General features: G+C 54.1%; 2 protein-coding genes across 2 annotated transcripts in view; one reads left to right on the forward strand and one right to left on the reverse strand.

Annotated features, from left to right (window-relative positions):
- Positions 1–1,384, forward strand: part of NDUFS7 (NADH:ubiquinone oxidoreductase core subunit S7) — a 9,579-nt gene extending 8,195 nt beyond the window's left edge. The window contains exon 8 of the mRNA XM_019513562.1: positions 1,172–1,384. Within this exon, the coding sequence (XP_019369107.1) occupies positions 1,172–1,269 (98 nt within the window). The 3' untranslated portion in view covers positions 1,270–1,384. The remainder of the gene's footprint in view (positions 1–1,171) is intronic.
- A 1,382-nt stretch (positions 1,385–2,766) lies between these two features.
- Positions 2,767–8,357, reverse strand: GAMT (guanidinoacetate N-methyltransferase). Its single transcript, XM_019513561.1, has 6 exons — positions 8,109–8,357; positions 5,721–5,866; positions 5,059–5,122; positions 4,679–4,746; positions 4,142–4,252; positions 2,767–3,720 (listed from the first exon to the last, which is right to left on the reverse strand). Exons 1-6 carry the CDS (start codon positions 8,290–8,292, stop codon positions 3,580–3,582), a joined length of 714 nt encoding a protein of 237 aa, XP_019369106.1. The 5' UTR covers positions 8,293–8,357; the 3' UTR covers positions 2,767–3,579.
- Between the last annotated feature and the right edge of the window lie 2,650 nt (positions 8,358–11,007).

Raw genomic sequence — 11,007 nt, forward strand, 5'->3', positions numbered from 1 at the left:
CACCTCCTGATATCTAGTCTGAATCTCCCCTCTGCCAGCTTGTGACCGTTATTCCTGGTCACTCCTGGTTGTGCTTGGGGGAACAGGGACTCCCCCAATGCCTGCTGGTCCCCTCTGACTAGTTTGTAACAGGCCACTAGATTCCCCCCTCAGCCTTCTCTTGTGGAGGCTGAACAGGTTCAGGTCCCGTAGCCTCTCCTCATAGGGCCTGTCCTGCTGCCCCCGATCATGCGAGTGGCCCTCCTCTGGGCCCTCTCCGTGTTATCCACATCCCTCCTTGAAGTGCGGCGCCCAGAACTAGACGCAGTACTCCAGCTGCGGCCTGATCAGTGCTGCATAGAGGGGGAGTATCACCTTGGACCTGCTCGAGATGCATCTGTGGATGCATGACAAGGTGCGGTTGGCCTTCCTGACCGCGTCCCCACACTGCAGGCCCATGTTCATCTTGGCATCAGTGATGACTCCAAGGTCCTTTTCTGCCTCTGTACTGACGAGAAGGGAGTTCCCCAGCCTGTAGCTATTGTGCTGGCTCTTCCTCCCCAGGTGCATCACCTTACACTTGTCAGTGTTGAATCCCATCCTGTTCTCATCCGCCTACCCCGTAACCTGTCTAGGTCCGACTATAGCCTATTCCTTCCTTCTAGCATGCCCACATCCCCTCACAATCTTAGTGTCATCAGCAAATTTGAACAGGGTGCTTTTTACCCCCTCGTCCAAGTCGCTGATGACTTCATTGAGATGAGCTCCACCTGCATTGGGGGGGGGCATCTTGTCACTAGTCCAAGAGACCTTTTTCTTCTGCTGAGCAATCAAAATGTCTTCTCAAAGCACATCAGTTTAACTAAAAAGAAACCCAACCTCTTTCTCTCTCGCTCATCTGTTTAAAGCAGTGCAGGGAAAGCTGTGTGTCCTATTTTTCAGCAAGAATGATCGTTGCAGTGGGCTTAAGCTACCAAGTAAAGCAGCAGAATCTCTGAGCTTGGCTGCTTATCTGGAAGAGATGCTAAAGTCAGGTGGTAGCAGGAGTGAAATGCCCTGGCCTGGGTCATGCAGATCAGACTAACTGATATAAAGGTCCTTTCTAGCTTAGAACCACAGTCTTTTCCCACCTGTTTGTCAGCCTTGCATAATACAGTGCCCACTCTCTCTCCCCTTCCTCTTTTCCCACCAGGTTGCCCGCCCACTGCAGAAGCCTTGCTGTATGGAATCCTGCAGCTTCAGAAGAAAATCAAGCGGGAGAAAAGGGTTCAGCTCTGGTACAGGAAATAGCCTCTTTTTATTTATGACCCAGCTACTCATGCTACTCTGACAAAGCACCTGTGTTACGCACATCACAGCTATATTCTGCACAAGCTTTGTAATAAAGTGTTGCCTCTTTAATTGACCATTGTCTTTAATGCTGTCATTCGGTTACTTAAAAAAGGGTCCTGGCCGTGACTGAAATGGCTGGGAAGTATTGAGGCTGAGAGCTGGCCGTTGTCTGGGTTAAATGGCTCGTGTTGAGAGGGGAGGGCGACTTTTTTTTTTTTTCATGAAATGATTATCTGCTCTTATGAAACAAACAAACGTACTCGGCAGAAGACAGGAAGGCTGCAAGTGCCCGCTGCTTTTGGTGGGGACCGTAGGTTCTCGGGATCATACTCTGAGGCTGCAGGGTGGTTCAAGTGCAAGAATGGGAGCCCTGGCAGTGTTTGGACAGACCTGAGCATGGCAGCCTGCCTGGCCTGGAAAGCTGCTGCAGATACACAGGCAAGCGTCAAGCTGTCAGAGCTTTGTGTGCCCTTCAAACCTCTGTTGCTTAATGATTAAAAGCTTTATATTGCCCTTGCATAGATGTGTTATTCTTTTTTTCCCTTTTCCTCCAGTGAGATCAGGACTGACCTGCCTTGGCAGCTTCTCCACAGGCAAGATGCTTCTGTAGCAAGTCTCATGCTTGCTCTAACCCAGGCTGCCAGAAATCCCATCTCTCAGCAGCCTGCCCGGCTCTGTGCCTGCAGGAAGCACGGCTGTGGGCAGACTTGAATCAATGGGGCGCTTTTACATTCTTCAGTACATTCTAGCACTCCTGGTTTCCTCCCATGAACCTCTTTAGTCTGTGATGCTTATATCTTAAGGGATCGTGCCCCCTCTCCCCAGCTTTCATTCTCAGTCTTACCTTAGCTTGGTCTAATATTTCCTGCTAACTAGAACTTTTTACTTTTTTCTCTGAACTCCCTCCTGCTTTGATATCCTGGAAACAAGGTGCCCAGTACAGTCCTCTGGAGACGGTAGCACTACAGTCACTTGTTTCCTTGTTCCACGTGAATGCATACAGCACAGCTAAGTCTTATGCCTGCTTTATGCCGTGTCATTCCTTATAAAGTCACTATTTTTATGCCACAGCCTCTGGCACCACCAATAATGTCCCACTGACTGTGTGAACCCACAGATGTCTCTTGAAAGTGGAGTTCTCTGGAGCAGGAATCCCCTTTATGTTCTGCCCAGCACCCAGGCCCAGGGCTGTGACTGGGTCTCCTAAGGGCTGTGACAATACACGTTTGCTGTAGGCACCTGCTCCATGTAGAACCTTAACCCACTGTGTTACAGAAAGGGTGCTGCCCTCAGATGGGGGAAGGAGTGCGTGCTGCTTCATGGATCATGAAAGACTGGAAAAACGTAATGAGATGAGTGCTAAACTCCAGTGAGCCAGCCATGATGGGGACCAGAAGCGGTGCTGAGTTGTGCATGCATTGGAGGGATCAACATAAATGACTCCAAAGTCTCTGCTGTAGATTTCCAAGACAATTTAATGTCTCCAGTGTTTGCATGACTGGCAGATTGCCCACCCTTTCTATACGGAGCGGGGTAATTATTCATGCAGTAATAAACTTCCAGGAAGGTCAAAAGAATCTGTTACCAAAATCTGATTAAAAACAGGGCATTAGGCAAAAAAAAAAATGATTTGCAGAGACCTATATGGAACCCTGCTCTGGGAATCGACCCTGTCGCATTTTAATTACAAAATGCAAATGTGAAGGCTCTTGACATTAAAATGCGGGGAGGAGGGGGGAGTCAGCTGGCTTGGGGAAAGCTAAGTGTCTTTTTTTTTAGTTTTTAAAGGATCCTGGCCTCAGCAGCTTCTGGATTTGTTTCCCTCCCTTTCTCCAGCCCCTTTATCCGAATCACCTGCTTGCTCCTGAATTCTACTGAAATCTGTTTTTACAGTATCTACTGCCAGGCTTTAACAGATGCTGGTACCTGCCTGTGATTCTGAGCCCAGATCTCAGAAGGGGCTTGCCCGGGGGCCAGCTGAAGGCCCTCCCCACTTCTGTCCCAGTCCTCTTTATCCAGGGATCTCTAAAGTGAACCAGGAGGGGAACTGAGGCACCGAGCTGAGCAGGGTCCTGGATCTTGCTCTGGTACCTGCTTCACTGGTGAAACCCCTGGTTGCAGGCGCCAGTTCCAAGCAGGCTTTCCCCAGCCCTTCCTACCCCCGTCATTGATCTTTCCTAGTGAGTACCCAAGATGAGGAGCATTTCCCCTTCTCCCTGCAGTGTAAATGATCAGTCCTGGATGTTGGTTCTCTCTTCCCCGCAGGATTCACTGCTTGATAATGGTGGGTGTGATCATCTTGGGGAAGGCGTAGTACCTGCAGTCCTGGGGCGGGGTCAGGTCCATCACTGCTGTGCTGATATTCTCCCTCTTGAACCCAGCCTGGACCAGGTGCCCGACCTGAGTCTCCTGTGGCGGGGGGAGGGGAAGGATGGGCTCAGCATCCGAACCCACATGAAGGCCCAGTCCCTCCCCACCAAGACTCAGGGGAACACAGTCTGGCAACAGCCTGACCTTGGCCATGTTGCTTCCCTCCCAGCACCTCTCTGTATCGGTATGATGGATCCTGTCCTCCCATGCAGCTGTCTGGAAGGTCCTGCTGGAAAGACCCAGCAGCTCTTAGCAGCGGTGGATGGGATCAGGCCTGGGAGGCGCTGAGGTTCAGTTCTGTGCCTGTGCACCATGCTGCTGATGCCGGGGGGCATGGGGTGGGGCTGTGTGCTGCAAGCCCTGTTCCCTCCAGCAGATATTGGGACCACGGGGGATCACAGCATACGTGGGGTTCGGCCCCCCCTGCCCCAAGCTGTGTCCCTGAGCTGTTCCCCCTCACCTCAAACATCTTCTCGATGTCTGTGTACTTGGTCTTGAGCAGCTCCCCCCATGATGTCAGGTTGCAGTAGGTGAGGACGCCACCGGGCTTCAGCAAGCGGAAAGCATGGCTCTGCAGGACAGGGAGGGGAGCGGGGTCAGGGATGCCCCCCCAGCCACTGCCAGCTTTCCCCAGACACTGTCTGCACTGGGCTCTTCCCCTCCCACCCGCAGCTCCCTACCCACTTTGGATTGTGCCTGGAAGCATTGATTTTTTTTTTTGATTGCTAATATTTATTTGTCCCTCTCCCACAATGAAGTTCATGGCTGTGATGTGAGGACAAGTGAAGCCTGATAGAAAACGCTGCCTGGAAGCCACGCCGTGCCCCTGGCAGCTTTGCCCTGATCAGAGAGGCTGAGTCTCCCATTGTGTTGCTCAAATCCCAATCCTGCCAACTGGTGAGTGTCCTTGCTTCCCCCTGCCAGCCAAGGAGGAGAGGGGGCCACGGAGGAGGCAGTCAAGTCTGCTCGTTGAGGCTGTGAGGCCGCAGCTCTTTACCTTGATGAAGTGGAATTGATGAGTGTGCCAGGTCTCTGCGGACAAGGGGTAGGTGTCGTACAGGATGCCTGTGTGGGAGGAAGGGGGAGGACTCATCAACTGTGCAAAATGCACCACCACCATCTGGGCCTGTTCGCTGGGGCGAGGCCTTGACCAATGCAGGCAGGGAGGTTCAGGGGATTCGGGCCCCAGGCTGGGGGTTGGGAGAGCTGGGTTTTCCAGAGCCAGGCTGTGCTGACTCCTGTGATGGTTTCTGTCCCTAAGGGCCTGGCTCTGAGGGTCTCGGGGATGGAGGGTGCTTGACAGGGTCCTCTGAGCCTGCAGCCTCCTCTCTCACAATCCCACGGCCCCTCGGGGTTTGTTCTGCCTCTTCTCCTTACCATCAAAAAGTCCATCCGGCAGCGTGGGGGCCACATCTTCCCACAGGCCCCTCAAGGGGACGACCTGCAGGAGACCAGACGGGGGGAAGTCAGCACGTGGGGCAGAAGGGCACGGGCTGCTTGGTGAGTGGCCAAAGCGAGAATGGATCCACTCCCTTTCCCTTCCTTTGAAGGAGTGAAAGATGCAGGGATGATTTAATGGGGGCATGCTAATAAGCAGCTCAGCTCCAGGGAGGTGTGGGAGGTGTCTGCCCTCTCCCTGCCCCTGGGGTAAAGTTTCCCTAGCAGGAGGGTGGCACTGAAGTCACTGCTGAGCTGTCTCTGTGTGTCCAGAGTGGATTCCTCCTCCCACTCGGGGGAATCAGTGGAGCAGGAAGGGGCTGAGCAGAGCTGAGCTGGTGGCCCTGGACCTTGGGTGCAACTCGTGCCTCGCCTGTCTTGTGTCCTCTTCGCCGCCCCTGTGCCCCTTGGTGCCTCATCTGCAATACAGAGCTGATGCTTTGGGTGCTGGGAGGGCAGTATCCTTGGGGCCGGCGCTGACGGCCATGTGAGGGCAGGGACACAAGCAGAGGGTGAGATGGGGCCACATCCACTGCAGCGGAGCTGGGCAGGACTCTGCATTTCTAACTGCCCCTCCCCGCCACAGCCAGAGCTGCTTCTACCTTGTGGGGCTGTTTCTTGGCCCACTCCTCTAGCCTCTTGAAGACGCCCTCATTGCATTCAACGATCCAGTGCTCCTCGATGTTGAACTCCTCCACTTTGCTGGCGGCAATGGCCATGCCGAAGCCCACTTCCAGCACACGGCCCCCTGCGGAAAGACGAAGGCAGGTCACTGCTCAGCTGCCCATACTGCCTGGTTCCCAAGGGGCCGGCAGTCCTGGTAATGGATGGGACTGTCCTTTCCTTGGTCATTTGTGCTCAGAGAGAGCCTGGGGAGTCAGAGTCTTTCGCTGCCTGGCTGCTGGCTCGGATCAGGGCCAGGCTGCTAGCAACTAGGATCCATCATCTCTGGGCTTCCTCATGCGGGAGGAAATCTGCACCCCACAGGCTGCCCCACCTGCTTCTAGCTGCCCCCGTCCCCCACCTTTCTGGGCTGGTCATTAAAGCTGCTTCTCTGTTGTCCTGGGAGAAGGGAACTTCCCCAGTCACTTTCAGTTTTGCTTCTTATTACCTTCCCTTTCTCTTCTGTAGCCCTTCCCAGCTGCTTATCTCCAAGCAGGTGAAAATCCGACTGAAATTCATGGGACAGACCAGCTGCTTCATGTCTGGGCATGTGTGTGCTCGCTATTGGGGGTGGTCGCACGCGCTGAATAACACTGCAGCATTTGGGGAAGCAGGAGCTGCCAGCTGAGGGTTTACACCAACAGGAGCAGACAACAGATAGGAAAAATCAATGGGTCTGTTCCAAAGGCAGCTGACCCAGTAGCCGGTGTCGGACTATAGCCAGCCCTGGGGCTTCACAAGGGTCCCTGCATTGGACAGCAACGGAAGAAGCTGTTCACCCGGAATGGTTTTTCCCAAGTCCCTGGAGGCAGGTCAGTTAGTGGTGGAGTGCGAAGGGGTTAGGTCCTTCCTAACCTGACAAACCTCTCTGTTTTTCCTTCAGCTAACTTAAAAAAATGGATTTCAAACCACTAAAAACATCCCAAGTAACCTGAAACAGCTCCAGGCAGCCTCGGACCCTTCTTTATGCAAACCCAGCCTCCACCGCCTCTCTGCTGTGAACCCCTGGGGTGGTTTCTCCGGTAACAAGGAGCTGCCTGGAGAAATGCAGCGTGCAACCTCTGTCTGACTTGACCCCAAAAACTTTGGGCCCGAACCAAAGCTTGCCGAAGGTTTCCAGTGACCTTTGTCAGGACTTGGATTAGGCGTTTGCTTTGCAACCAAGAGGCAGAGTCCAAAGCTCTGGGAGGGCAGCTAAGGTTTGCAGGCGTTTAGCCGTTCCCTGGGTGCCCAGCGAAGGCCTCCCATCCCCCACGGCTTGGCCTGCAGCTGTTTGGAACTGTATCTTGTGTGACACAAGAGCACAAGTGTTTCGCACACTCACTCCCTCAGCACAGCTATTCTTAACCTCAGCTCCAGCAGGGCGAATGGCTCCGCCTGCCTTCTCCAGCTCAGCTGTGCGTTGTGCGATGGGGAGCGTGAGCATGCAGAGAAACCACAGGGGCCACTCTCCTAACTTCAGCTTGGAAAGTGCCTGCTGGCCTGATGTCATGATTTTTTAATGCTACCTTCAAAGTGGGGCAGAAATCAAATACTGGAGAGGGGCTGAGAGAACACCAGCCTCCAAAACCAAGCTCTCGAGCCTGTCTCCGGACAGTTGGGCTGTGTTTAATGTCTTAGTGAGATGTCTTGAATCGCTGCCCAGTTGTACTTAAAATGCTGTTCTGCCTCCAGACTCCCTCACAGAGAATCAATCTAATAAAAAGCCAAAAAAAGGCTTGTAGCTCATTCTATTTATGCCGACAGCAGAGCAGAGCTGCAGGGGCAAAAGCTCCCCAGGAAGGTTCAAAAATACCTCCCTTGGGCCCCCTGCTAGGAGCTCAGCTGCTTGTTCAGTGCTGCTTGTTCCCAGCACTTCATTTCTGGATGGGCCAAGTCCAGCTCCTGCAAGTGAAGATGGACCCTTCCCTCTCCTCTGCCCTCTCACCCCAGCGACTGGGGAGGGAGGCTGCTCGCCGGGCTTTGTAGGAAGTCCAGCGCGTGCTCCTCCATGCATGCAGGCTGCGCTTTATCGGCTGCATGGCTGAGAACACGGCATGACATTAATTCCCAGGCCAACTTACTCTGCAGCCGTCAGCCTTTGTTAGCCGGCTGTTATTCGGGAGTGCACAGGAACTAGGAACATGGGTGGCCCAGCCCAGCTTATCTCGCCAGCCATAAGGATGAGGCCCATCGAGACGGGCCCCTTTTTATAGCTGATGCTGAGAATACAGGGAAAAAAGCTTTCCATTCAGCTTTTGACAACTCTCCTCCTGCCCCCCAAACTTCTTGCTGCTGTCCACCCCCCCCACACCTTGCAACGAACTGGGTTCTCATTACTTAATTACCTTTGGATGCTGCAACGGTAGCCAGCGAATGCATGTAGGGGGTCTCCCACCGCTCCATCACTGGCTTGCCCAGGATCTTCAAGTGTGTGTCTGTCTGATTGTAGCCAGCCTCGGCCTCCGTCCATGATGGCTTGCAGTTCTCTCCCTGGTGGAAGATGGGACTGGCAGCCTCCGAGGAGCTCATGCTATTGCAGTTCTCACCAGGGAGGACTGTCCGGTGGGAGAAGCGGGGAGAGGAAGGAGTCTCCTCTGCCCTTGACTGGCTTTATATAGGCAAAGCTGAAAGAGCTGAGTGTGCAAATAGCAACAGGGCCTCCTTCTGGGTAAAAGAGATCTCTTATCTAGGCTGCTGAACCTGAACAGGCACTCTGCAAACAGGGGGAAGAGGAAGGCAGACGGCTGCAACGAGGGGGGACATCTACTGCTGCCTGGGAGAAATGCATTACTGCAGACCCCTGGCAGAGCAGGAGCAGGTCGCAAGAGCCGTGTAAAGCTTAAACAAAGCACTCCCATCTGCTCTGTCGTCAGAAGAGAAGAGGCCCGTGAGGCCAGATGCACAATTGGCCTGTCTTGCTGTCTGCAATGCATGCAGAACCAGCGCAGGCTGGGTACAGCCTAGGACTCTTCCCAGCAGCAGGACCATGGAAAGGACGCAGAGAGTGAACACGGCTTTGAAACCTTTCTTCATTCTTCAAGCAGCGACTGGGGCCTCTGTTGAATGCGGAGACTTGGCAGGTTTGGAAAAGCCTGAGTGAATGAACGTTGGATGCCAGGCAACGGCTAGCGGGAATCGATGCCTCAGGAGCCAGGTCCTGCGTCGTCTGCCTTTATCCTGCCTGTTTTTCCATGCAGGGCACGTGTCAGACATGATGGACATGTGTTAGGAAGAGTCCTGTGCACTTCTGTTGGTCATTCCTAGGAGGTGGAGGGGCCGTACCACTGGTTCACACATGGGCTTGATGGTCTCACCTTGAACCCGTGGGGCAGAGGTTCCTGTTACTCTAACCTTGCTCCATGTGCGCACAACAGTGACTGCACAAGATCTGCCCATGCCCATCCCATGCTAGGGTACCTCTGGCATCCCTCCGTCCCTGTGGATTTTTTTCTGCTCTGAAAGCAGTCGGTCTTGGGTGCCTAGCACTCATGCGAACCAATGCTGCCGAGATCCTTTTGGGATGTGGCTACAGCCACTAGATGTCTCTGCTACTCTTCCCTGATGCTGCTAGGAGTGAGACAGGGGGATCCAGGGGGCTTGACAACTTGAGTGGGTAGAAGATTAGATTTCCTGGAAAAAACAACAACCCTTGGGAGGCAGATTTTTAAACGCTTCATTGCAGTGCATAGGAGCCAGAAGGGAGAGGCTCTGCAAGAAAACAGCCTTCTCCTTAATCCCAAATCAAGGAGTGTCCCTCCATGACAGCAAGACTTGACATGCATGTGCCGGACCGATCACACACCAGGGCACGTCAGTCGCAGAACGCGCCACACCCAGACTGTGCAACAGGCGGATTCACAAGATGTTTGCCAGCCGCTCGTGGTGCAGTGATGGGGCGGTAGAAATGCAAGTCACAAGGGCAAAGAGCGTGTCTGGGGGTCCATTAAAACCAAGACCTGCCTCTGTTCCAGCGTCTCGGACTCTCACGCTTCTACTTCCCTGCATGAAACCAACAGCGTTGCACACACCTCTGCATAATAAATGCACAGCCCGTGTGTGAACTAAGGCCTTGCTACACATAGAAGTTTTCCTATTTTAACCCTGCTAGAGATGAAACCTCCTACTGCTGATCGAACGATACCTGTATAATAGCGCTCGCTGCTATGACTGCCCTGGTCCTTGGATTTTTGCTAGTGTAGCCCTGTCAGCAAAATACTGCTCCCCTTACTGGCCTCATAAAACATTTCAAATGGAGAAAGTGTGCTTTTCCCAATCAAAGTAGCTCCAGGGAGCGAAGCCAGAGGAGCACAGGACTGCATCGCTGCGTCCCCAACGAAGAAGCCTTCCCCCCAGGGGGTGTGTGTCCACACGGGGCTGACCTGGGGCATCAAGCTCAGCTCTGGTTTGTTTGATCAGATGGACACCCTGGTTGGAGACCCCGGGCAAGCCGGTTGACAGAGAGGTGGGAAACCCCTTGAGGAGGTGCAGGGCCAGACAGATTTATAAAGGGGCATCACGATGCTTTCCATCTTGGCCACAATGCCTTCCTTCATCACTCCTAACATGTGGCTTGCCTCCTAGATGGGTGCTGAGCCCTGAGCCCACTTTCCTAGCTGGCTGTTCATAATTACTCCCTGATCTCTTTCCTGGGTCGTAACAGACTGTTCTCAGTGGGGCCAGTGACAGGACAAGGAGCAATGGGCTCAAGCTGCAGCAGGGAAAGTTGAGGTTGAACATTAGGGAAAACTCTCATGAGGAGGGTGGTGCAGTCTCCATCCTTGGAGGTGTTTAAGACCTGGGTAGACAAAGCCCTGGCTGGGATGATGGAGTTAGGGCTGGTCCTGCTTTGAGCAGGGGTTGGACTAGATGTGACCTCCTGAGGTCCCTTCAACGTCTGTGATTTCTATTATAATGGCTGGCTAGCAAAGACGGAAACCTCGGGGCAAGCTGGCCTGGGAACGAGCCCTGCTGGGGCGAGCGCTGTGAGCAGGGCAGGGCAGGGCTGGGGCGGTGGGGGCACACAATCACACTCATATATGCACATAATCACACTCGCTCACACTCTCTCCTCCCCAGAGCTGCCCACGTGCGAGGCCTCCCCTCCAACTACATTTCCCGCCGCGCCCCGCGCCAGCGCCCCGGCGCCCATCCCCTCGGCTCACCCCTGGGCTTGTCCGGGGAGACCCCGTAGCTGGGGCAGCCCCGCCCGACTACGGTTCCCGGCGTGCCCCGCGCGGGCCGCGC

Source organism: Gavialis gangeticus, unplaced genomic scaffold (assembly GCF_001723915.1).
Source record: "Gavialis gangeticus isolate Ggan-Ray unplaced genomic scaffold, GavGan_comp1, whole genome shotgun sequence".
Lineage (NCBI taxonomy): Eukaryota > Metazoa > Chordata > Crocodylia > Gavialidae > Gavialis > Gavialis gangeticus.